The 27,029-nt window shown below is 39.7% G+C and overlaps 2 protein-coding genes across 3 annotated transcripts in view; one reads left to right on the forward strand and one right to left on the reverse strand.

Moving 5' to 3' along the window:
• LOC138043108 (uncharacterized) overlaps nucleotides 1-1,101 on the forward strand; it is a 23,193-nt gene extending 22,092 nt beyond the window's left edge. For both annotated transcript variants that reach the window (XM_068889233.1, XM_068889234.1), the window contains exon 18: nucleotides 1-1,101. This exon is cut by the window's left edge and continues 1,796 nt beyond it. The gene's annotated coding sequence lies outside the window, so the exon portion shown is untranslated.
• Nucleotides 1,102-8,679: 7,578 nt separating this feature from the next.
• Nucleotides 8,680-27,029, reverse strand: part of LOC138043109 (exocyst complex component 6B-like) — a 34,100-nt gene continuing 15,750 nt past the window's right edge. Inside the window, exons 15-31 of the mRNA XM_068889236.1 lie at nucleotides 26,675-26,746; nucleotides 25,820-25,869; nucleotides 24,720-24,767; nucleotides 23,561-23,666; nucleotides 22,615-22,671; nucleotides 22,440-22,492; nucleotides 21,578-21,642; nucleotides 21,019-21,065; nucleotides 20,763-20,842; nucleotides 18,641-18,695; nucleotides 17,395-17,467; nucleotides 15,844-15,950; nucleotides 14,866-14,946; nucleotides 12,943-13,003; nucleotides 12,035-12,108; nucleotides 11,590-11,702; nucleotides 8,680-10,516 (exon numbers count right to left, since the gene is read on the reverse strand). Coding sequence (XP_068745337.1) covers nucleotides 10,381-10,516; nucleotides 11,590-11,702; nucleotides 12,035-12,108; nucleotides 12,943-13,003; nucleotides 14,866-14,946; nucleotides 15,844-15,950; nucleotides 17,395-17,467; nucleotides 18,641-18,695; nucleotides 20,763-20,842; nucleotides 21,019-21,065; nucleotides 21,578-21,642; nucleotides 22,440-22,492; nucleotides 22,615-22,671; nucleotides 23,561-23,666; nucleotides 24,720-24,767; nucleotides 25,820-25,869; nucleotides 26,675-26,746 — 1,278 coding nt within the window. The 3' untranslated portion in view covers nucleotides 8,680-10,380. The remainder of the gene's footprint in view (nucleotides 10,517-11,589; nucleotides 11,703-12,034; nucleotides 12,109-12,942; nucleotides 13,004-14,865; nucleotides 14,947-15,843; nucleotides 15,951-17,394; nucleotides 17,468-18,640; nucleotides 18,696-20,762; nucleotides 20,843-21,018; nucleotides 21,066-21,577; nucleotides 21,643-22,439; nucleotides 22,493-22,614; nucleotides 22,672-23,560; nucleotides 23,667-24,719; nucleotides 24,768-25,819; nucleotides 25,870-26,674; nucleotides 26,747-27,029) is intronic.

Raw genomic sequence — 27,029 nt, forward strand, 5'->3', positions numbered from 1 at the left:
AACGCTGAGAACTTAGGAGCCTAACATATGAAGTGAAAGGTGTTGCTGTGAAAAATTAAGGCGCCCAGAGCTATTCTTTGGGAGCCCCAGGCTACCGGGCTCCTGTTAGGCAACAGCCTTGTAAATGCAAAAAAATGTGAAAGTGGTCGCCATTTATGAAAGTAGTCTATTAATTTTGCTAGTGAGGTGTTAAGCAAACACACTTTAGAAAAGGGGAAGAAAAAAGGAAAGTGATTTTTTTATCATAGTAGCATTTTAAGCCAACGCAATCCACCGGTCGTTTTATGCTAGAGAAAACAAAATTCATCTAGGGCACAAATAACCCGGTGAAAACAGAGATTAGCAGTAGAAACGAATGATGGGTCGGGCATTTGGGATTTTTTTTCCCAGAGCACATCCTCCGTCCTGTAACCTTTTTACTCCAATTTAAAGTTCTTTATTAGATGATAAAACTAGTGTGTTCCCGTGGTGATTTTATTACATTGACAAAATTGTAGACAATGTAGTAAATTAACGCTGTTTACATTTTTAACCGACATTTCAGTAGTACTGCTTAAGTTTGTCAAGGGGCAAGAGAACTACGCAAATTTCACATATGACGCATACAAGCACGCGGGTGCGCGCGCTTAGCAAGAGCGCACGCAGCTAAGAGTTGGAACTTCGGGTAAAATACACGTGTGAAGTAGTTTCCCGGAAAATGAAAATGAAAAATCCACATTTAGTCCCTTGCGGCGTCAATGTCTGAAATCGATCTGAAATAGCTTGTCTCCTCGCGTTTACACCTATCGTTTTCTATAAGGTCATTCATTTCATTCGCAACCTCCATTTCCGGCTAAGTGTGGTCTGGAAGACAAAGGAGATTTGGAGCTCAACAAGACCGCACGGTGCTTCCTAAAACGCGAGGAGAGGCGCTATAGACGCACATTGTTACTTTATTCTGCATGTTTGTATTTAATAATACCCAGAAACCCTTATGGGTTTCTGATAATACACCATTTGCCACAAATTTCCCGTTTGTTCCAGTTTTGAGGTGTTGATTGCTAGAAAATACTATCAAATTTTTATGACTTGTTTATTCTGAATAAAGAAGCAAATCTTCAACCTCTTTCAGATAATGTCAAAACCAAAATGAAGCCCACATCCCTCCCTTACGTGCCCGTGCTTGGCAAGTAGATTTACGAAATAGCTGTTGGCGCTATGTTGACTTTCTTAGGAAAATGCGTGTGCGCATGACCTTAGGTGGTCATTTCATTCGAAATCCTAGTCGCTAATTACCTCGGTAAGTAGGTACCAGTGGAATTGTTGATTTGCATTCCTCAGAGAATTGAATGGGTCTTGAGTAATTCGCTTTTATTTATAATGATATCTGGGTGTACGCCCAGTAACAACAATTTTCTCTTCTGACTTTTGGGTGAAGTAAGTTGGTATCTTCAATAACCCAGCTTCTTACTTGTTAATGGAACATGACTCTTTGGTTCGTTCCACTGGAAAATTCCAAGAGCAGCGGGACGTCTGAAAAGGCAGTCCTGTTTTCCCGTTGGAAACTTTCCGATGGAAATGTGCGTTCCATTTACAAGTTTTGAAAAGTAATCACCAGTTCCAGACTGTTCACTGCCATATTTTTAATTTTGGCGCGTAAAATCGCAATCATCGGTCGGCGAACGGATTTAAGTTAAATGGAACACGTTTTTAACCCAGTGGAAATTTCCACTGAAATATCTGGAAATTTTTGGTAAATGGCAAACAACCTATATCTCTCACATTGTACGCGCGATATAATTGGCCAATTTAGCTGCCCGTACCGACTTGCATGGAGTGCTTTGATCACCACAAGTGTACGTAATCAATTTAACAAATAGATTCCATGTTGCCGTGCGTCTGTTCAGAAATAGATCACAGATGACGTCAAAGTGTGGTAAGAACAAAAAAGTGGCACACGCGGCGATAGCCGAGTGTGTCACTGATGTTCTTACCACATTTTGACGTCTTCTGTGATTTATTACTGAACAGACCCACGGCTACATGGAATCTGTTTGTTTTATATAATAAAGAATTAAACTTTATTCGCATAAAAGCTGATGGTGACGTCAATCGTGCGTCTGTCCTCTGATAGATCATAGGCAAGAACCAATCAAAATCCGTGAATAACTTGGGTTATTATATAAATCGTGATAATGTCGTTTCAGTTTCTCCGTACTGTAAGTAACGGCTTGCTCTCATCCATTTTAAAGGAGCATCTTCACCCCGACAGGCATTGCGTGCCGCAAAACAATTTTCAAATATAAAAATTCCGCCAAAGCTGAAATTCATCCAAACAGATCGCTACGGTATAAAGCAATGCGAATAGGCCTTATTCACGATAGCCGCCATGTTGGTTTTCAAATTGTCATGCAAATTAGCCATGTGTTATGCTGGGGGGCAAACATTGGAAAAAAGGCAAATAGCGGAAAATCGGCTCGTCGAAATATTGAAATAACATTGCTCAAAGTAGATTTAGAATTCAGAATTAAGTATCTCATAATAATTTTATATCTTTTGATTGCCTTTGACATTTTGACTTTCTACCTCGTTATCTACTTATTTTTCACTAAAAAAAACATCGAAGTAACTTGTGTAATCATTCTATTTTACTAATTAGGTGAGAAACATTCAATGGACGAGGAAAGTATCATCTGTGTGGCTAAGATGTTCGTTATAACCTCTCGAACTTGTGTTGTTTGCCCCCTCAGAAGTGTGTAGCTAATTTGCATGATAATAGCAAATCCAACATGGTGACCTTCAATTACCATAACAAAAACAAATGGTTGAAAAGTCTGTTCAAGGTGGGCCTTTAAGGTACTCGAATAAGAGCGCGCTCTCCGATTTCTTTATTATGACGAAACAAGCATCACCATAACAACCAACGGCATTCCTGTAAACTTTGCTCCATTCGTGCGAAAGAAACCAGGCTGCTTTTGTTAAGAGACTTAATGTGTTACCCTTAATCACTTGCAAAAAAAGATTTAATTTTTGGAAAAGGCTTTCATCATAGGTAAGTGAATTTGAAAATATGTGAACCCCATTCTCCTTTCAAAAGGTTTTAACGCAATGGTTTCTTATTGGTTCAGAAGAAGCGGACTGTTGGAAGGAAATTTTACAATTGCTTTATTTAGTTTCGCATTTTTTAATCTGGGTGATGGGCTTCAACGTCTCACCACACATAAAAAGCAAAATCAAAAGTTGTGACTTTTCGCAGCGCTTGCGCTGTACGTGTTGCAGTATTTGGTCTGCACTGTAATGGCTCATTGGATTGGCTTTGTTGTGATTGGCCAATTTTAACTTTTAGTCTCAAGAATACCACTCAAATATGATATTGACTTTTAACTTACAGAAAAATTTTAAACGTTACCCAGGAATGGTTTCCAGGATCAGTCATGCAAAAAAATAGTTGTGCTATGAGCAAGGATCAACTCCTTCAAATCATCAGACGGCAACAGATAAGCATTCAAAGCTTAGTAAACGAGCGTCAATGGCTTCTGGATGATAACCATATCCATCGGGTGGAAATAAACAAATTCAAGAGCCTAGCTTTCCAATGGCAGAGATACGCTCAACAGGATTTGGCTGTGGAATTAAAACAAGCAAAACTGCACTTAAAAAAATTAAAAGACGACCTGCGTAAGGCAGAGAAGGATTATACAATCCTTCTTGATAAGTACAACAATCTTGAAGTCCTCTACTTTGAACTGATAGAAGATTACGAAATCAACAAAAAATACCTACAGTTCTGCCTCCAGCTGGGGATAAGCCTCTACCAGGAATATTTATATTACAAAAATGAGTATATGAATCTTCTAAAACATTGCGAAACAGCAGGGTCAACACAAGCGACCATAGCAAGTAAAATTCAGAAAAAAGAACGCCACGGGCAGGTAACTCAGTCAAATACACTGCTTCCCAGAAAAGGCCGGATGAGGAAACCCAGCGCTCCTTACGGTATTTCTCCTTCTGGTATCACATTCGAGATCTCCTGCGATTCCAAAATCTTTGTCACACCAGGAGTTGTATTGCCTCTGTCAAGCCCTTTTACGGCGCCGATTTCAATAAACACCATCCCACAGTTGTTACTTCCAAGCAACAGATTCGAGGGTCTGTCTCAATTTAAAGAACCGCAATTTTTTCTTGGCGCTAAAGAGAGACTGACTGAGAAAATACCTCAGACGCAAACGTATGTGACCACACATAGCGAGGGAGATTGCCACACGCATCTAAATGATACGATACAGCTATCCCTTGGTCCATATGTGAGTATTGACGAGGCGGGAGCACCATCTAAATTGCCAGTTAGATGCACAAGTCACTGTGACGATAAGAGAACTGATCCTCGGTCCTCTGTTTCTGAGGCTCAAGAGCAAAAAAATAACCTGGTACGTACCGAGAAAACACAATATAGATGACAAGTGAATATAATTCACGAGCAGCGGTAATAGGTGAAAGTAACAGCTGTCATATGCAGTGGTAGCAGCAGTAGTAGTAGTAGTAGTAGTAGTAGTAGTAGTAGTAGTAGTAGTAGTAGTGGTAGTAGTGGTGGTAGTGGTAGTGGTAGTGGTAGTGGTAGGAGTAGCAGCAGCAGCAGCAGCAGCAGCAGTGGTAGTGGTACCTAGTAGTAGAAGTACTACGAGTACTGCGTCTCAGGTTTGCATAACTGTCTCGAATTGTCCCAACTCCCCCTATTTAGATGAGGCTATGGAAACACGGAAAACGTCCTCTATTGCTTACATTGATGAACAAAAAAATCTTGCGCCGTGTAGTTGGATTAAACCGTGAAGAAATGTCCTTTTCATCCAAACAGTTTTTATGGGGGAGGGGGTAGCAGCTTAGAGGCCAATTAAAGGCCCACCTTCAACCTTCAGGCTTTTCGACCGTTTGTTTTTGTATTGAAAAGTTCGCATTGTTTATCGTAGCCATCTGATTGGATGAATTTCAGCTTTGGCAGGAATTTTCATAATCTTCCACGTCACGCAATGTCTATAGGGCAGGAGCCTATTACACGGAGCTTCCATCTGTATTGTACGCTTGTGTCAACCCTGCCCTGTATCTTTCAATTTTTAGAACTACTATATTTTGACGTATGTGACAAAACATAAGTGAAGTGGTTCACATACGTCACATACGTATGTGACGTAATAAATGGCTGACTAAAGGTCTCTTATGATTGGCTATTATGAAAACACCTACTGAAGCCCCCCTGCGAGGTGCTTCTAAAAATAGAAAGATACGGGAAAGGGTTGACTCAGAGGGTTAATATGGAAGATTGAGGCTCAAGGTAATGGGCTCCTGCTTTAGGGTGAATGTGGCGATTCACTGACGCTAACTGGTCACTGAAATGACTCTCTACGAAATTATGCAACAGCGTGCATTTTGACCTTCTCAATGAAAGAAAATTTTTCCCATTTGTATAATCTCGTCCCCAGAGTCCGCTTTCCTTTTGGTCAGCACCAAGAACACGCGCTCTGGCCCCTTCCAATTTATGCGCAGTCGTAGTGAAGGTCCATTTTGTAACCGTTGACAACCACTGTTGTTTCATATTTCTGAGCGTGCGTAGACGAGCAGGAAGTACGGGATTTGCGGACTTCCTGCCTTGGAAGTGGCCAGAGTCCGTATTCTTACTGCTGACCAAATGAAAAGTGGACTCTGGAGACGAAATTTCCCTTTATACGTTAAACAAGTTATCGTATTTCCACTGGTAAAATTAACGATTAACATCACTCGTATTTTCACCAGTTGCAGAAATTGCCCGAGGCGCGCAAAATACGCGTGTTATTATTCTTAATTCTACTCTGCCTCATGTGATTACCTACACTATTAAAAAGGAGAGTACTACGGTATTGCGCATGTTCAGAATTAATTAAGAGATCATGGCTGGCAACGATCCTGGTTATTTTCCTTGTCACCAGCTGAAGGAAATGTTTTTATTCTTCTCTGTCAGAAGCGACGTGTCAAGGGAATGCTAAGATGTCTGCGCAAGCGATTCTTTTGTAGCTGCCACAAAAGACTTCGGGAATGAAACAGCTTGGTCTTTCTTCGCTCTGATTTTTTTTTATCACGCAACAAAATATCATGAAATAAGAAAATAAGAATAAAAGGCAATTTCAAATGTAATAGCGCGTGAAAACTTCTGTTTCAAGACGTTTTGATGTGGGAAGGAGAAAACTTAATTTCATAAAAGGCTTACATTACAATATGAAAGAATTAACGATCAATAAGTGATTGTAAGGGGAGAAAATCTCACGAAATCCATCTGAACATTAATCTTGTGGAAATAGCCCTTTTCACGGTTAGTTTTTCTCATTTGCATTACAATATAATATAGCATGCATGTAAGGCAACTTCGGGCTATTTTGTAGTTTTAACCCGAAATTGCCTCGCATCCACGTTAGATTACATTGTAATACAAATAAGAAAAACTAAAGGGCTATTGGATTGTAAGACCTCGTAACAAAATTGCATTCCTGGGTAGACATTTCTCAATTTTCAACACTCGAAGAGAAATTTCGTATCTCTGCGCGGCCATGTAGTATTCTATTTATTACATAAACGCCAATGAAATACTAAATCATTTCACGAAAGGCATAGGAAGGCATGATTTCATATGTAACCATAGCAACAGTGATCTTTTCACGTGTGAAAATAACATGTTATCTTCAAGTGTGCAGATATGTTTTCGCGGGAAAGTATTTCATTGGTGTTTATTTAACAATTATTCGTCGAAGGCGAAGTGATTATCGGTGAATATTCACCGAGACGAAGTCGAGGTGAATATTCAACGATAATCACTGAGCCTGAGGCGAATAATTGTTTTAGTATAAATACACAGGTGATAATTTCAAAAAAGAGAAAAAAGACATTTCAACGCGAAATCATCTTCACTTACAGTGGCAAAACGACTACTGGTAGCCATTTTGTCCGTCGAGGTGATTATCGGCTGATAATCCGTGATAGCGAGCCAATGAGAGCGCGCGATTTTGTATAATCACCTGTGTATTTATACTAAATAATAATTAACAACTATTCACCGAAGTGGAGGTGGGTAGCGGTGGATATTTACCAAGCGGCGATGCGGCGAGGTAAATATCCAACGCTAGCCACCGACAATGAGGTGAATAGTTGTTTTAGTATACACTAAAACAGTGAGATAATATACAGCACAAAAAATTAATTTGGATGTTTTCTTCACTTGTCACGGATGCAAATCGGGACGCCATTTTTTCCCGAGTTGCTCGGAGGTAAATGGCACAGGATATTCGGAGTTTGACGAGCCAATGAGCGCCCGCTTTCAACGCTATCCACTGTTTTAGTATATACTAATAAAAGTTATTACATAGGTTTAGATGGACATTGGTGCATGGGGTAAGTCTCTGCAGTTACCATATGCTAATGAGGCAAAATTTCGGCTCAATGTGGTCTAACTTCTCGTAAACGACCACCTACTGTAGGCTTGACATTTTGGGTGAACGCTTACGGGAGATTCGACTGTATTTGGAAACGTACCAGGGACCTTAAGATCTACGACGGCGACGTCGACGAAACCGTCACTTCAAAATGTCGCTTTGCTTTATCATACGTCTTTCGTGGTTATTTTATCTCGTTCACGTCTTACAATTTGGTCGAAGTATGCTAATAATAAATTGGTACGAGAAGTTACAAAGTGAAAACAGAGAATGAACGATTCCCTGTTGCATGCTCGCGTTGTCGTCAAAACTTCAAATTTGGTAATTTCACGTCGTCCTTTTAAGGAGTACCGCAAGAATGCGTGCTAAAATCCGTGCTGCACGATTATTTATGCTCTGCAATAATACCCTTGTCTTGCGTAGTTCAGTGGTCATCAACCGTACCTCCCACCTCTGTGACCCAGGTTCAACTCTGGCCTCGGGTCATACGTGGGCTGAGTTACAGTCGATCCCAACCTGATTTCGAGGGTTTTTCTCCGGGTACTCCAGTTTTCCTCCCTCCTCAAATTGACTCCCAGTCAGTTACTTCTGGCTGGGTTAGCGGAGCTCCGTGATCGCATGGCGGCAGCCGTGGGCACCTTCACATCCACTCGATCCGCTCCCGTTGAGCCGGTTGATCCTGAAAAGCCCTTGTAGGAAGCGGTCAACTAAAGCACATTTACATCTCTTCGAGGGAAAAGGTATCTGAAGGTAGTGAGAACCAAAAGAGTTGGCTTACCGTAATTACTCGATTAAACGCCTCCCTCGATCAAACGCCGCACCCAATCAGAAGAATGCGGTGTTTATTTGAGGATTGTAAGAAAAAAAACAAGTACACGTTTAACTTTCTGAACATTGATCACAAGCCCATTACTATTCAATCTCGGCAAAAAAACAAGACATTGGAACTTTAACATGTTTAATTATCTACTGAAGTTGTGATTTGGAAATAAACGCCGCATCGAACACGTTCAAAATTCAATAAACGCCGCGGCGTTTAATCGAGTAAATACGGTAACTGACGCCTTGATCGAAATCCCGGACTCAATCGTCGTGCAGAAAAGCAGCACCCGAGGCCTTACTTAAATGCCACCTTTGTACAACCGCTGCATGGCTGCTGTAAGTGCATCCAATTACGCAGGCCTGAAGATAGATCGTGCGCGAGAGTTGTGAAATCGCGAAGAAATCAAGGAAATAAGTAGCACAATTCTTTTGTCCTCGTACAACTTGCATTTATTTCGTACTCATCAAATTTAATTTAGAGCTACTACTTTTTTTTACATTGCTGAATTACATTTTAACCTAAATCTCTCTATCTATTTGATAGTGGATAGTATGTACACAATTTCTTATTAGTAAACTTATAAAATTGTCCATACAAAAGTGGTTAAAATTTCAATTGCATAACAAAAAGTAATGGCGGGCCTAAACAAATCCAATTCCAAACTTTGCGGTGAGGCACATAAAATCTATAATTTGAGAAAAATAAGGAGAAAAATACAAAAAAAAAAGGGAAAAAGTAAGGAACAGATTTCACAATTGCTCCAGTTTCCGGGTCATCCCGGACGTTTGTTAGTCTGTTACTTTTTCTTTAATTTACTGTCTGGAAAATTAATAATCAGTTTTGCATATGAAAAGTAGTTCATACCTATGTACTGATTTCTTTCTCAAAATAATTTACCCTTCGCGTTGCCGAAACATATCTAGCGGTAACAAAGTATTTTTATGCGAAAACAAAAAATACTCTCACTACTTAATTGCAAGCAGTTTAGCTTTCATGTTTAAAAGAAAGTGACTTTTTGGGAACGCGTGAGGAAAAGTAAGCAAAACAACTTTTGGGAACAACTAATTTGCTTGTAATTCGTGAACCAGCTTCCCTTAATAATAGAGAAGAACAGATTGGAAACAGATTTCTGAAATTCTACATCGGGCTCGAGACTGGCGAAAGCCAAAAACTGACTGGCTTGGGATTCAACTGATGGTTTGGGAGGAGCTATTACATTAAAGACTTGGCTTTGTTTCATAAATAAATGAATAATATTTATGCTTAAGAAAAATGTTGAGCTGCAAAGGAGTCTTTTCAAACCAAGGAGGGTCCGAGAGGGATTGGTTACATAACAAAAACAAAATAGGTCTTGGGCAGAATCCACTCTAATGCACTTGAAAAAACGCTTCCTCTTTTATGCGTTTAAAGTTTTCGCCCCAAACTTATATTCGTCAGCTCCTGAAAATAAAAATTTTTGTCATCTAAGATCAGATCGCTCATACAAAGCTCGAACAAAATGGTTTAATTACTGGACAGGTGGAAAATAGTTATCCGCAGAACGAGTTAAACGACTGCGAAGTAATTCATTAATGTGAATTTATACTGCTTTTTTAGCAATTGTAAAGATCGTCCCCTTCCTTGATAAAGCTCCTATAATCCTGTTGTAGACACCTAACCACGCGATCCAGTGACAGAAAAAAGGTACAAAAATACGAAACAAAATTTTGAATCCTCTCAGTACAATTTTACCTTCTGTTTGTGTTGCTACTCAAAAAGTGCCAAAAGAACTCGAGTGACGTCCTTTGCAACACACGGAAAATACCTCCCTGGCGAGATGGCTTAATAATTAGAAATTAAGGTAAGTGATATCATTGTTTTGAACGAAAACCTGCTTCGTGATCCTTTCTCCAATAAGTAAAAAATGCAATGAAAAAGCTAGTCCTTGATATAGTTTTCAACTTTGAAAATTCTGCTCCTTCAAGGCAGCCAGCCATTCTCTCGTTTGGTCGTTTTCTTCGCTGTGCCACACATTTCACATGCTGAAGAAAACTTAGCGTATTTTCCTCTTGCAGTTCGATGGGGCATTACAACAAACGCCCAGGCTTCGGGAAGAATTTTTTTCCTTGCTGTAATTGCATGCAGAAATCATGACATAATTGATGCACCGGCGGCTTCTGCATCCAGGGTCTTAAGTCGCTTCAGGATTGTCTCATTCATCTTTTTGCGGTCACGCTCGGATTTCTTCAGCGTAATCATCCGCTTTTTCCCGGTGTCCATCATTCTAATTCAAGGAAATATCAGCATATCAGAATCAACAATCGCAGCATTGAAGAAGCAAGTCTGATCAAGTGGTCTGATCAAGGTGATACAAATAACGAGCAGTGTACGATGGCCTTATGGTTAGAATGCTCGACTCCGGATCGAGTGGTCCGGGTTCGGGTCCTGGCCGGGGACATTTTGTTGTGTTGTTGGGCAAGACACTTTACTCTCACAGTGCCTCTCTCAACCCAGGTGTACAAATGGGTACCGGCGAAAATGCTGGGGCAACCCTGCGATGGACTAGCATCCCATCCAGGGGAAAGTAGAAATACTTCTAGTCGCTTCATGCTACGGAAACCGGAGATAAGCGCCGGCCTGATGGGCCTTTCTAGGCTCGTAAGAGAGACTTAACCTTTACCTTTCTTACTTCTCCTTCAAAGCCTGTTGGTTAAGAGATACCTAACAATCGGTTAAGTCTTTGGATTTTTCCGCCAAGGACTGAGACACGTGACGTGCCCAGGACTAACCACAGAGTTACCTCGCCACATCACTTACTTAAATACAAAGTATATATTAAACAATACCTGTTGGCAATCTTTACCATAAGCAACGGTTTAGTTTGGAAAGGGAGGAGTGGGATGTACTCACAGTCACTTCCAAACACTCTAAGGCATTACATACCGACATGGAAGCGTGACCCAGGGAACAAGACTAGTCTCGTTCTAAACGAAACCGGGCTTCGCGTTTATCACAGCATGAGGAGGGTCAACATTGTCTATTCCTTGGTTTATAAGCACTTTACCAGTGCTCCTCTCTAATACACTCACACCTATCGCATAGTAGGACCGTCTCTTCTTAATTAAGCCATCCACTCAAATGTATCTTTAAAACGTTGAATGCAGCTGTGATTTAAATGGTATCTGTCTATTTGCGCATCACACACTATGCACAATGTGTCGAGCCTCAACAATATTTGAAATGAGCTCCTTCCGGTGGTCAACCTCAAAATAAATGATTCCTGGGTCGCTTACCAGAGGTAACCACTACCTTGGGTTTTATGACAAAGGTTAATGACGTTTTAAATCAATAACTTACTTTTCAAGAAGTTTAGCCACCACGTAAGGGTTCACACGGCTGTATTTACTTGAAGTGGATCCATGATCAGCAAAATAAGTGGACCAGTCTTCATTTAACAGTAAATCGATCAACTAACAAAAAAAGAACATAAAAAATTGGTAGTACTCTGAGATTAGAAGAGTGCCTTCCATGAGTTTCACATTATTCAAGAAGTGGACCATATCTACGCGAAAGATTTCGTGGCATGATTTGTTTCCACTGGGTAAAAATGACCTTAGAAATCTGATTAACGTTTTGATTATGCAGAATACGGCTTCTCTACTGACTGGATCAAATTGTCAAGTCTTTTTATGAAATCTGAACGTTTGACTATTCCAGCCGTAATTTACTCAGATGCAGTTCACAACGAGTGCAATGTGCTGAGTTGGATAGAGTTACTTTCTATTCCCTACCACGCTCATACCTGTCTGAGTTCAAGAAACGTCATCTGTAGAATGCCCTCACTTATTCCCTCCACTGGATTCGAGTTGACGAACTCTGGAAAACCAGATCACAAGCGTTTTAAACACTTCGCTTAAGAATGGACGCTTAAGAAAGGAAACCTGATAGGGAGCACGTGTTCCTTGGATTGCCACGTTTCCGGTAGGGTCGGTCGTACCTCTTGTTGAACATAAATTTTCATTGGCTATACAGTGCCGTACTTCTTATTGCTTTCTGTTCAAAATCTATTATCTTTGCTTGTTCTTTTGTTCTTTTGGTCAATCCTGAAGACCGTTCAAAGAGGTACAACACAACCCCACGTTTCAGCGGGCGAAGCTTCGCAACGACTAAATTTACCATATGAAAGTAAAGCAAAAGACAAAAATTCAATTACTCCGATTTACAGGGAATGAATGCTTTATCTTTACTGAAAATCGCAATCAACACATTTCATCAAGTCTTCGTGTCTTCTTGTTCGCCCCACTAGACATAATAGAAAGCGCCCTCAAACGAGGCTTCCTACCGGAAGTGGCCGCTCTAATCGAGTGTATTCAGCCATCAACTGGGTATGCTTCCTTACATGGATGGAATACTAGTCGATCAATGGCTTACCCATGGCATAGTCCTTTTTTCATAAACCTTCCCTTAGTTGTTCAAAAACCAGGTAACACCGTCTACTTGTGAAATCTCTATCCAGCCTTTCAAACAACCTGTGTGGGTGGAGTTTGCTGGCTCTCGCTACTCTTCTCCGACAGTTATTTCTCAGGGTAATTCGGTATTACCCTCTCGTTTGATTTGATTTGATTTGCATCAAAGGACAAAAGTTGGTCAATGTCAATCGTTACGTGTCAACAACATGCATAAAGTTGATTATTGTATCAGATACCGTACCTTCACATTTTCGAAGATCCTGGTTAAACGCTTCAAGGCCGAGCGCATTCATGTGTTTTACCTACAACAGCAAAAGCAGTAACGAAATAATAATGAGTTAAGTTAAGTTAAGTTAAGTTAAGATCCTTGTTTAATAGGAGACTACAAGATATATGTATTTTAATGTATAAAGTGTTATGTACTTATTGACTGAGTGGGAGCGCCGGACAGGAAATTATTTGGCCCGAGCACAGCGAGGTCCATGCGCCATGACCGAGGGCCAAATATTTTCCAGTCCGGCCTGACCTTAACTCAGTCAATAAGCATTTTATCATATGGGCTCTAGCACTCAGAAGATGAAGTTAGGACAAAATAAAAAACAAAAATCTGCACAGAAAATTTATCTAATATGCTGTTTGCATTTGCTTTTCTGGCTGTAAATTACTTGGATGTTTAAAAGCCGCGACGAAATTCCCTAAAATTGAATCGCACGGAGCAGTACGCGTTCCTAGTAGGGGCGTTCGGCTTTTTCCGCCGCCGCTCGCGATAATGCGTACGGCCCTCATACGGGCCATATGATAAAACATAATTTGTTCTGACAGGTAATTTGTGATATGTTCATGACTAACAGTTCCTATAATTTACGGCACACGGATTTCTATCTACCTAGTCTAAGCACTGCCAAGTATGGAAAACACTCGATAAGATACTTAGGCCCTTGACTCTTGAGCAAGCTATCGAGTAAATTAAAGACAGATTGGCTTTCAGTCTCAATCATTTTAAGATAAGGATTGGTATACTTGATCTATAAGTAACATCTTAGACGGATGCAGTGGGTGTTATTTATGTAATTCACGATTTCATTACTCCTAATTGTGGTCATTTGTATTCTTCTAATGGTAACTTATTGATATTTTGCATTCTATTTGATAATTCTAGTTACGTTGTTAGAGATTTCAGTTAGGTGCCCTATATTAGCAGAGAATATTGACACGCTAATAAAGTCATTCTGCTTCTTCTTCTTCTTCTTCTTCTTCTTCTTCTTCTTCTTCTTCTTATTATTATTATTATTATTATTATTATTATTATTATTATTATTATGATTATCATCATCATCTATACTATCACAGTCTTTGCTGGAGTTCTTTTAGTGCATCAGCCGGGCGCAAACCATGCACCTGGGGCGTCAGTTACTCAAGTCAATCTTTCTGTTCAGATACTAAGCAACTTTCCGTTATTCTTATTCTTCTTCTTATTATCATCATGATCATCATCATCATCATTATTATTATTATTACCGTATACACTAATTAGCACAAAAAGCGTAAATACAGTAACAGTAATAATATAGAATTACAATTGTCCAGATAATTCAGTGTGAGGATCATTTCTCTCTTTCGTCTCATAGCCCGCAGTTCAACAAATCTATACACTTCTTCCATCTAGTCCTTTCACGGGAATACAGGGGTCAAACAAATTAACCTGTTCTCAACTGCGTGGCTTCATAGTTCAGTTGGACGAGCATTGCACTGGCATCGCAGAGGTTCATGGATTCGAATCCCGTCGGAGCTACTTGAATTTTTCAGGTGTCTATAAGAGACAATTGCTTAAATTGTCCAGATGAGTGCGGGGATCATTTCTCTCTTTCGAGAATACAATAAAAGTAAGTAGCAAAACTGAACTAGCGATGACAGAACAACAACGGTTCTTTCATTTTTTCCTAAAACAGATAACAAAACATTCCTTTTTATCAGCGGGTGTTCGTCACTTCTTTTTGTTCACAGTGTTACAGCGGGCGTTTTGGTTTCTGTTGTTTCTGCCCGAGTTGCGGTTGTTTTCATCATTTAGTGATCATCGATCAAGATGGACTGCCGACGACGAGTTGTATTCAACAGAAGTGCTAGTTTCATTAAAAAATCAAACAATGGATATTTTTTGTCTCACCTCTTCATCTAACAGCATTCCTCTAAGCTTGGTAGCCAGGTATTTGCAAGACGACATACAAGCTGTCTGAGCCACGTTGCCCTACAGAGACACAAAGTAATTTCAATGTTTGAGGTCAACGGGACTTCTGTGGTATGATGTTATCTAGTGCGAGAACTACAAGAGGGCCAAATAAGGTCACCGTCGTTGTTGTAGTCCTCCCAGTCGTCGCCTTATTGATGGTTTGCATCTGACGTCACGGCCGCCATGTTGGTGTACAAAACAATGCAGTAAAATGTCTCTCAGGAATTTGACTCTATTATTATGCAAAACTTGCGCGACCATTTTCTATTGTTATATATCTAGACTTTCGCTCAACAAAACGAGCACTGTGATTGGTTGATTCTTTGTCACGTGGCCCTGATCAAATTCAAATGTATCCCGACCAGGACAGCAATTCCGCTCCGGATGTTTTGCTGGATTGTTGCAGGAAAAGTCTAAATATATAACAAAGAACTTAATGTCTGGTCCCTAACTCGGAAACTAGTTAGTTTCGTTTTCTCGACTTCGTCTCGGGAAACATCAGGACTCTTGGGAAAACAAAACTAACTGTTTCCCTCGGGACCATACATTAAGTGTATATTGTTTTGCACACCAGCATGGCCGTCTCATCACGTGGATGCAAACTAAGAATTAAAGTCTCAAGGTTATAGCTGAGAAACATTTGCTCTACTAATTGGGAGGCTTCAAATAAAGTGAAATCAAATCAAATCAAATCAAATATAATTGGTATTCGTTGGCAATGGAAAACTCCGTGACCAGAAGATTGATAAGACTGAAGCTCTATCCACATATGTTGCTCAGTCCGGGAGCTCTTTCCAATGCACCAAGCCCGCACCTGTAGTTGACAGCAGGGACTATAACGATCTCGTTACTTAAGCTCAATATCGAGCCATATAAAAGCAAACAAGACTAAGGGAGACTGAGCGGATGACTTACCGGCAACGTCGAGAAGTTCAGAAAAGTGGTTTGAAGATAGTCCAATAAATCAACTAAATAACTACTAGCATGCAATCTTGTCTTGTCTGGTACCCAGTTATAATTCGCTGAAATCAAGAAACATTGACAATTCAAAATGATACTCTCGCCATTAAGTATGCTGATTTCCTTTTTTTTGTTTAGTTGCTGGAAATTCACTAGTAATGTTCTGTGTAAAATCGATTTGTTTGCACAGTTGACAGACTGTTACACAGTCAGGTATCTGAAACACTGCTTCAAGTATAAGGTAAGCTTACGCTTGTCTCGTGCCGGCTTCAAATTTTCACCTTGCATCAAAGTTCCATAAGGGTTAGAGAACTGGGATTAGTATTCGAAGGGTCAAGGCTCCGCTCCGTTTAGAAGCCCTTGGATACCTAGGGTACTACAGCGTCATCATTAATGAATACATCTCTTCAACAACTAATTGACGAATGATGAAACGGCATCGCTGTTAGAACCTTTAGTTTACATCATAGTTCAGAATCATACTTTTTGCGACCTAAGAAAACTCTCAAGAAAAGAAAACGATTAGGGGTGTGTAGAACATGAAGCCATAAACTGTACAGCATGCTAGGTTTTTCACAGACCACAGCGGTGAAGGAAGTTATATTCAACTTGTGACATACTTTGAGGAAAGCTTAAAGTACCTCGAGTAAAAAGACTAAAATTTAAAGATTGACGTCATTTCACGAAGTCGCACGAAGGCGCACGCAATTTGGAGCACATTTTTGCGGTACTATGCCAAAGAACGACGTGACATCACCACTATTATTTCCCGTTATTGTAATAATTTTGTGATAACTCCAAGTCGTTCCGAATGGAAAGTGTGTATCCACATTGTAGGAATAAAACTGGTATGAACGGTGTGATTGTTTGGGTAGAAAATTAAAAATGTTTCGTCAGGTTCACACGTCCTCTACACAACCTCAAATTTGGTCAATTCACGTCATTAGGGAGCTTACGTAACAGGACGGCTGGAAGATTCAGGACGGCAGAATGACGAAAAAATGTCGCGCGAGACTGTGCATTTCCAATCTTACGCGACATTTTTTCGTCATTCTGCAGTCCTGAGTCTTCCAGCCGTCCTGTTGCGTAAGCTCCCTAATGTCAGGACGAGGACGGCAAAGAAATGAGCCAAAATACAAAACACTCGTGCATGGCGTGCAGAGCCTTCCTTCATTTAGTCCATCGTTTTGTGGTGTTCTCGTAGCCGTCTTCGTTGCCTTGCGTAAGCTCCCTGTCGAGGTTCTGACGACAACATGAGTTTTGACTCCGCGTAGCCGCTAGTTCCCATTCATTTTTCTGCGTACTTCGTCCACATTGTAGGACGTGAACAACACTGTATGATCGCGAAAGACTTCGATAGTGCAAAGTTATACTTTTAGTGACATTTTCGTCAACGTCGTCGTCGTAGATCTTTAAGTCCCTAATGATGTAACTTAAATGTTATGGGGTTGCTTGGTTGGTTTTCCTAACAGCAAATTAAAAAAGGCTGAATATTTTCCTACAAACCTAATTGTAAAAATTCCTCTATTTTCATGTTGAGTCTTTCATAGACTTGCTGCTCCGCCTCAGCTCGCATATCCTGTTTAAAATGTGACATGTACACTGTCAACGAAATAACATATAGGGAAAATATCTGTTTACAAACATTGACGTCAAATTTCTTTCGATATTCAAATTTGCCAACCACAGAACGAAAGAACCTTTTGTTTCGGCATCCAATAAGGCTCTGGTTGGCACATTAATATCAATAGGTGACGTCATCGATATCTTCGCTATTACATGTGAACACCTAACTTACTAGCATTTTCAGAACTGAGTAAAAATAGCCTCAGAGCTGTAACCAGGGTAGGACATATTTACCGTTAGCCAAATCGTTCCCGGCAGGATAGAGCTAAACTAGGTTAAATACCATGGAAGTTGCAACCTATAGGTTTTAGATTGGTTTACATTGCGACAGATGCCGGCTGACTCAAGCTTCAAGCACAAACAAAAGCATAACCAGTGTACCGTCCGCGGGATCGACTAAAGCGGCTTTCAGCGTAACCATAAGAAGGAATCGTATTCATTTTTTATCTTAAGCCCTGGCCAAACTATCGAACAAAGTTGGATTCGACTTTCCAACTTTGCTCGATCCAACATTGTTCGAAAGTTTGGCCACCCATGTTGGATGGTGTTCGTCCTACATTTTTTGTTCGATCAAGTGTTGGATGGAGTTCACATTGGTTCTGGAACCCGCTGTGGTTGCATTCACTTTTCTTTTGCTTTAGTTACAAAAGTGGACATCTTTATGTTTCACCTTATGTCAATGTGTACACCATCTCCTCAACCTCTTGATTTTGAACATAACGTTACATTTGTCCAAGATTGCAAGTAATGAGAAAATCTGATTTTGGTAACTTTTATGAACATGGAGAAACCCCAGTGAGCCCTTCTCAACATTTCTCGTGTCCTCACAGGCTGGAGATAAACGTTACGACAAGGAACCTTGCTTATTCTCCCCGAACAAACGTCTTTAACATTAACACATATTCTTCTTGTAAATAAGTTTTAAAAAATTTATTTAAACGAGTCAGTTAACGATTAAAATGGGAGATCATTTCGTTCCTTTCAAATCTGAGGAAGGCACAAGCCCATCCGCAAAACTCAAATCACCTCTTTTTTTTAAATAAAACAGAGAAGGCGAACTCATATACGGTCGATAAAAAGCAGGAAAAAAATTGTTGATAACACGAAGCAATATAACTTAGCTTACCTTGAACGATGACAAGCCGTAGACACGAGAAACGTTTGTTATTTCACTGGATGTGCTATGAAAAAAAAAGACATTGAGAAGTAGTTATTCCCACAAGCACTTTGTTCATCGCTACAAGTCCATCTCGCAGAATGAAATCTTTTGTCGAGATGAGAAAAAAATCACAAGTCTCGATATGACACCAACAATTTTAAGAAAAGTAACTACTTACATGTCTTTTGGAGCTACAGCCATTGACGAAAAGTGTCAACATTTTTCACATTTTTCGAACTTTTGGATCATAGATTGAAAAGAAGGCTAACAATGCTCCCCACCCCACCCAATAGCATTTTTAGGGAAAAGAGCAAATAACCAACGCATCCTCTACCTCTGAAATGACGATTATCGACAATGACGACGTTTCTCTATACTGACTACTATCGTCAATTGAGGACGCTAAGCGCTTGATAGAAAATAGAAAATCCGAACACAATGCCTGAACTCGCAGGACTCGCACCTGGGAATGTCCGATCAATAACCCTTTCACTTAACCACTAGACTACCACATCGCTAACTGCCAGAAAATTTTTTTTTTCAATATGTCAATATTTTTTTCTTCCGAATAAACGTATAATATATAGATTAATAGCCAAGCCTAAAAGCGGAGCTCCCCTTTCTAACCCCAGAAAGCAATACATGTATAGTGTTTATGGAAATAATTATGCTTCTGCATAAAGTCCAAATTAATCGTCATTAGTGTGTACAGTTTAAAGTGATCAAACACCTCTGAGCTGACAGCAGTAAACAAACAAGCCTTGCAAACAAAAGCTAACAATTTTAATCAACAACTAAAACTGAAATTACATGCACAGTAATCTCTTTCACAACATTTTCCGTTTGACGGACAAACTTTACTCCCTCTCTCTTCAGTTCAGAACAACAGCAAAAATCTTTACAAATTAAAAAGTCAACCTAAAGTGTAGTAAATTCGCTTACTCGAATGCAATTTCACGGTCAAACTAACCAGCTCACAACCGGACACTTATTTCAGACAAAAAGCCTATAAACGTAATTATCGAAATATGTAAGAATCTCTGTCAACACGGAATTGCAAACGCTTTCAGGTCCTTTTTTAGCTAGTTCTACAAAATATGTGAGGCAGCGAGGCATAAGCTTATTATTAAAGAAGGAAAACTTTACCTTACCTGAAAGCTGACCGTTGTAAATAAGTGTTTTGTCTTTCGCTCTATTTTTCTCAGCTTTACGATGATTTTCTATGAAATTTTCTCTTCTTCTCCTTCCTCGGCTTTTCTCGAGGATTTCTTCGCTTAAAGTTCTCAAATTTCGTCGCCTCTTCTCTCGTGTTTTTTCCTGCTCTTTATCCCGTTGCTCGTCACTAATATGATTTCCGGCTAGAAAATGCCAAATGCAACACCCCACTGCCACGCGATTTCCCGCTAAGGAAAATTGCCCGAACCCTCCCGTCCCCAGAGGCTGTCCTGTCTCTCCACCTCCACCCCGACAGTCTGCACGAGCGGGCGGACGGACGGACGGACGGACGTGACGTCATAACCAAAATTTCTCGCATGGATGGATTTCCCAAAAAAACTTACCTACGGTTCTCCGCTGGCGCGCTTCCGCTTTTTTCACCCGGATAAGAAACACGTTTAAACAGGAGAAATGTCGGGTACCAAATCTCAAGAGAAGGCTACCCATTTTTGGGTAACCGTTATTGCAACTTGAAATATACGAGCAACATTTTTGTCATATTTCTCGCGCAGCAATGATAAAAACGTTGCATGGTGACGCAATCAAAACCCGACGAATGTTGAAAAACATTGTACTAAACACCAAATAACAAGTAGAACGTGATTTTACTTTTTGCACAAGTTGTACAAGTTTTCCCATGCGGCATTTTTCATTTCTGTTGCGTGACAAGTAACTTGTCACGCAAAAGATTTTGTGCGGTCATTTTTTTCTCGTGCCTGTCTTCTCCTCGCGCTCGAACAAACTAAGCGGAGATAGAGGGAATGCTCGTAGTCTACAATGCACTTTGCATGACATTAACGTGGAACGGCACTTTTGACTAAAGTGCTGCTGGTGTTTCTACGCCTTTAATAGCTCTCAACAACATCACCCTTACCCTGTCACAGAATTGACGTGTTCCTCAAGGTGGGCACATGCAGCTTCCAAGTGAATTGTGTTGATAGACAGCTGCACCAACTAAAAAAACAAAAATGAGTGTCCCATTAATCACCCTTATAGCCGTTGTGCCGTCATTTGTGTTATCTTCAAAAGTCTTTCGAGAAAAATCGTTGCCTAACGAACCAAATATTTTGGGTTGGGTAAATTTTTAAAGTGAATCAAGTATTGTTATAATTTCACAAAGAGAAACACACCTGGGGAATTGAAAGTCCTGGTTTCCTGATAAGTGATGTGATGCAACCTAAGAGAAAATAGACGATTTTAGATCAACTTTCACTTCGGTTAAACAGACTTTACTTGGCATGAAAAGAAAAGATGGCCAACCGCCCAACGTCTTTCGCGTCCAACGTCCAGAACGGTTCAATGACAATCAATGTACAGAAAACAACATAATGAAAATTGCTACTAAAAATACCGGGTTTTTAAAATAGCAGCAACCGAGCGTACCTTCACAGGAACAATTTCATCATACAAGACGGTGTGTTATTGGAAACCGGAGTGCCCGGAGAAAAACCTCTCGGAGTGGGGAAGAGAACCAACAAACTCAACCCACATTTGATGCCAAGTCTAGGAGTCGAACCCGGGCCACATTGGTGGGAGGCGAGAGCTCTCGCCACTGCGCCATTCCTTCTCCCCAAAATGTACAAATGGTCCACACACGGCACTAAAGATACACATGTACCTCTCCCGAACCGGCCATACTGAGTGGAAGAAAAACAGAACCCCCCGGCACAGCCTCATAATTTCACTCACCATTCAGTGTTCGCGTTAGAAGCAAATTTGTCGACTTCCGTACTGAGTCTCCAATCTCGGTTTGGCTGAAAAATACAAACAAACAAACGAATAAGAAAGCTTTTGGCGCCTACAGCTGTGGCACGGTTCCAGATTGACCTGCCAGAGTAGCATAAAGTATACTGATCACGAACGACTACTCAAATAACAAAACAAATGACGTGTTCTTCTCCGACTCAATTTAAGTGAAAGAGCTTGACTACACTATATGCTTAGGATTTAAATTTCTACCGTTGCCTTCTCTGCTATTAAGCATGGGTTACTTTTTCGTCGCAATTACGATAGTAATGGCATTAAAATCGATTCTTCGCCTATACTGTCGAAGTAATTTCTAAACGACTGGCATATAGTGTAGGCCAAGAGCAAAAAAGTCGAGAGGTTAGTTTGGCCAATAGTAACAAATACAGAAAATCAACATCACATCTCCAAGCATACATGCGATTCGGAGATCCCGTGTTCAAGTCCCCATGAAACCTCAAGCTGAAGTTGGTCAGGGTAGTTTATACCTCTTAACCTTCTCGGCTATGCTTGTAAATTAAATGATCGACTAGCCTGTCAGTCACCAGTTGTGATTCCTTCATTGGCCCTGAAAAGCCACTGAGGGAAGCGGTCAACTAAGTAAATAGATGCATACATACAATGTAGTTTTGGGTTTACTTCTTCTATCAGGCAAAACCGAAGAAAATAAGTACTTCCAACAATCAACAGAGAGTGAGTCTACCGAAAAACGGAGTTCTTGTTGATGCACACGACGCTATTTTGGCAGTCTGTTCTTTTACAACAATGGAAACATAAATAAATATACAATAAACACCATTCCTACCTGACATTAAGGTTTTCATTGAATTCTAAACATGATTTAATGTAGTGTTTGACCTGTGGAAAAAAACGAAATATTAGTTCCTAAAAGGTACTAAAAAGTTATTTTCTGCCTTAGTAGGAGCCATGGCGAAACTTTACTTCATTGGGATGACTGACAAATCATATTATCGACGTACCTCTTTGTAAACGTTTATCATACCCTCGGAAAATGGCAAATACCTTGGAAAAGGACCCTGGCAGAATAAAAGAAATGGAAACATCAGGAACTAATTTTTGATGGAAGAAAAGCAGATATTCATGGCTGAAATAAAAACAAAAAATTATTAACACCTTGAATGCAGTAGGCCACTTAGCAAAGTTACCTTATAGAACGGCTATTTATCCCCTGTTAACTGGTCAAGTTGACGTTTAGAAAAGAATAATTTTTTAGTGGATGCAAAATTACATTTCTGGAATCAGACTTTGAGACGAAATTGCAATTATAATAGTTATTATTTCTTAATCAAGTGCCATACAGTTGAAGTTACGGTGCTGATCAAAATTGTTTCCAACTACAAAAGAAGACTTGCAAACTACAACTTGTTTCTAAAATTGTGAAAATAACAATGCATAAACCAAATTATTAAATTTTCGACCTCGGATATTGCGTTTCTACACATGTAGCTTTCTGATTGGTTTACTCAATCTCAGTTATCAGCTTGTATACCATATGACCTAATATGGAAAGTGATTGCATCATGTGTTGCCAAGCTGGAAACTAATTGGCTTTAATGTCCAAGTGTTCAGAATTTAACAATTAAAAACAATATTATTCCATTCATGAGACTGGTTATACATGCACATTGTAGCCATCTTATATTCAATGCGCGCCCAAGGAATAATTGTTCATCATTTTATGACTGAAAAATGAACTGATTGGTTTCTAAACTAAAAGATACTGTGAATTCACTCGGACAAAGGGCTAACCCTTGAAACCTCACCTTACAAACCTCTCTTACTGTAGTTCATAATTATACTTGCAGCATTAATTGGACGTTGCATTCATAGTATTAAACACTTCTAACATTCTTGCTAAAATAAGTTTAGTAAGGTATGCAGAAATTCAGCTCAAAACATGCATACCTGGGGTTTTTCTGAACTCTCAAAAGGAAACTCCTTTAAGACATCAGTATATTCACTCTCATTGTCACAGCAAATTGGTGAATAATTATCTTCATCAAAAATTTTCCTACATGACAAAACAAAGACAAAAAAGTTGAACAACTGATATGCTGAACAACGTACAGCATGAGTCGTTTAAAATTCCAATCCTTTTGTTCTTGTCCTTTTCAAGCAATCAAGTTAATATGCCAGGTCAAAATAAAATTATACAGATTTAAGGTTTTATTATATATAGCTACATGCATAAAGCAGGATCATATGCAGCTAATACAGATCATTCAGCAAAGCAAAGCCAGGGTAAACAACCAATACTTTTCACCCAAAATTGGGTGGGAGTCTTGAAACCCTTGCCCTATTTCAGACCAAAATCTGTGATTTTCCCTACCCTATTTCAGACCTGACCAAAAATTTGATACCCAGTTTCACACCTATTTTCAGACCTTTTCAGCTGCTACACAGTTGGTGTAATAATTTGAGAAGGGCACTCGTTAATGGTCTTGTCACCTCATGATGAAGAAATAGCTTCTTCTAAAAAACATACCCAAATCAAGACTTAGTGCACAAACCATACCCTATTTCAGACCAAAAATTTAATGGTCAAAATCGATACCCTATTTCAGACCAAAACGGCTTAAAAATCACACCCTTTGGGGCCGCACATACCTATAATAATTATAGCCCATATAAAGGAGTACCCCTCCCCCTTCCTGTGGCCTGCAGACCTGGCATACAGACCGAGCACAGCAAGGCTTGTGCGCCACAATCAAGAACCAAATCAAGACAGGACTATAAGTTCAACGTGGGAGGCGCAGTGGCCTCATGGTTAGTGTGCTCGACTCCGGATCGAGTGGTCCGGGTTCAGGTCTTGGCCGAGCACATTGTGTTCTGTTCTTGGGCAAGACAGTTTACTCTCACCATGCCTCTCTCCACACAGGTGTATAAATGGGTACCGGCGATTTTTGATGCGAGGGGTAACCCCGTGATGGACTGGCATCCCATCCAGGGGGAAGTAGAAATACTCCTAGTCGCTTCATGCTACAGAAACTGGAGATAAGCGTAGCAGACTTTACCTTAACCTGTAAGTTGAACAATACTTCTGTCAAATTATACATGTACATACTTGAATATAGCTTCCCAATCTTTAGACAAAATTTCATTGTACTGATGCCTAACAGAAGATAAAAAGAAAATCACAGTCCAGGGGTTTCATTAGAAGCCGGTCACCGGTAGTATACCGCCGTCTGTTTGTCAGATTAGTCCAGGCATCTACTGCAAAAGTTATTGAAACCCCTGCAGTCATAAAATTACCAATAAGCACTTAATGAACTAAACAGGGCTCTGAACAAAAACATGCCAAGTGCCTTTTGGGTGTATGTTTTGTCCTTTTGCCAAAATAATTTAGGATAAGAAACTAAGTGCACATTATAGGCTGATTGAGGGGGCCATTACTGGCCATTTTTAAGTTCACCAGTAAATCATGAAAGCAAAGAAAGAAGGCTCATCAACCTAAAGCCATATTAGTTATTCACTGACTGGGAGGTCCGTACAGGGCAAAAAATTTTTTCCCAAAACCGACCAAGGCTGGCGAATAACCTGTTTAAGAAGATGTCCTAGCTGGGAACCATTGCTTAAGGCTGGCCAGTGATGCTTAATATCAGAAGAGAAAATTTTAATAGAAGGCAATACCCCAATGATCGGTTGATATTGTTCACAATATTAGATCTTATTTATTTGTAAAGCAACACTGTTTACTTTTAAAAACATTTAAAGGGCTTTCAAAAATCTATTTTTGGTCCTAATGCCAGCTCATCACACAAGCTCATGCAACTAGCTGGGCTACGTTAGCGGGAAAGATAAAAAAGTTCCACCTGCTCCCAGACCCAATCAGATTTCAGGATTCCCAGAATTCTGCCTGCTGGCACATTGAGAAAAAAGTAAAATGGTACGATAACTGTACCTGTCCAGTACAATTCACAGTAAAGTATTTGGTAGGATACAGACTCACTAAATGTGTACGGTATTTCTAGAATGGTGCATAAACACCACTGTCTATTATTACACTCACAGTTAAATAGGAAGTTTTTGGACAAAAAAAAGGAAAATGTTCAAGGCACTATAAATGGAACCAAATGAATATAATGAATTACATGTAATTGTATGTAAGTTCAACTAAGATTTAATTTTTCACACTCCTTTTTAACATTAGTCTTTACAGCTCACCTCATTTCCAAAAGAACATCAAAAATTTTCTTTACATTAAATCCAAAACCCTAAATACAAAAGCCATGAAATTAATGCCACTTTCTTAAAGTGATACAGTACTGTGCAAAAGCAAGTTGACAGTCTCGACTCGATCCTCGCGAGAATCGGGGATCAAGAATTGAGTCAAGGATCGAGTCTCGATTCACTTGAAATCAAACTCGATCCTCAACACTCGATTCTAGCAAAATCACCGATGTGAAACACTGTCAAGTATTCATACTTGATTCAACTTTTGCAAAAGCGTTACTTTTCGATGAAATAACAACAGGAACTGTTTAATAGGAAAACGAGATGGCGGCTATCGTTCCTGTGTGTCCTCTCTTCAAACTACAATCTTATGTTGTCGATTAAAATATAAAAGCAAGACAGTGGTGAGCTTTACTTCGCGATGGATTTTATCGTAAATCGAATGTAAATTTCCAATGTAAACATTGAGAGGTATTTGCATACCGCGTGCCTAACCAACTTACTTTTGCACGGTACTGTACTATCACAACAATAAAAAAAGTTTCCCTTTGGACTGTTAGTGTGAATGTTACACACCATGATAGACACTAGTTAATGTCAGTATTTTGGCATTGCAGGAGTAAGTTAATTCCACTGACAACTTAAAATTAAAGCATTTCAAAAAAGGGTTCAATACATGAAGGTTCACAGGCTTTAACCAATTGACTCCGAAAGGTGAGACTTAAATAATAGATTTTACTCTGTCTAACGCCAGACGAAATTTACTCAATCATCAATGGGCTAATTAAAATAAGAATTGTTTACTTTAAAATTAATAATTTATAATAATGTACATCAGACACGTACCGACAAAGTGTGACAGAACCATACAATGAGCTCTTTTACTTTTATGAGAAGCGATGGGTCTTCACAATATGCCTGAGTGAAAAGATTAAAAGCCCCCATTTCTTAGCTGAGATCATCAAAGGGGAAATTCAGACAATGGCAGAAAAGGATGCAACACACTAACATGTACAGTGTAGCAATGACATTCTCTTTTCTGTCATGTTTCTCACAAATGAATGACAACTTTTCTACTATCATACTAGTTGACAATGTACATGTATGATTATAAATGGAGTACCTACAGCTGTAAGTTAATTTACAGTCACGCAAGAGTACCAGTGCATCAAAATTAGTAACAGTTACCCTAATTGACTAG

The sequence above is a fragment of the Montipora capricornis genome, chromosome 3 (genome assembly GCF_036669925.1).
Source record: "Montipora capricornis isolate CH-2021 chromosome 3, ASM3666992v2, whole genome shotgun sequence".
NCBI lineage: Eukaryota > Metazoa > Cnidaria > Anthozoa > Scleractinia > Acroporidae > Montipora > Montipora capricornis.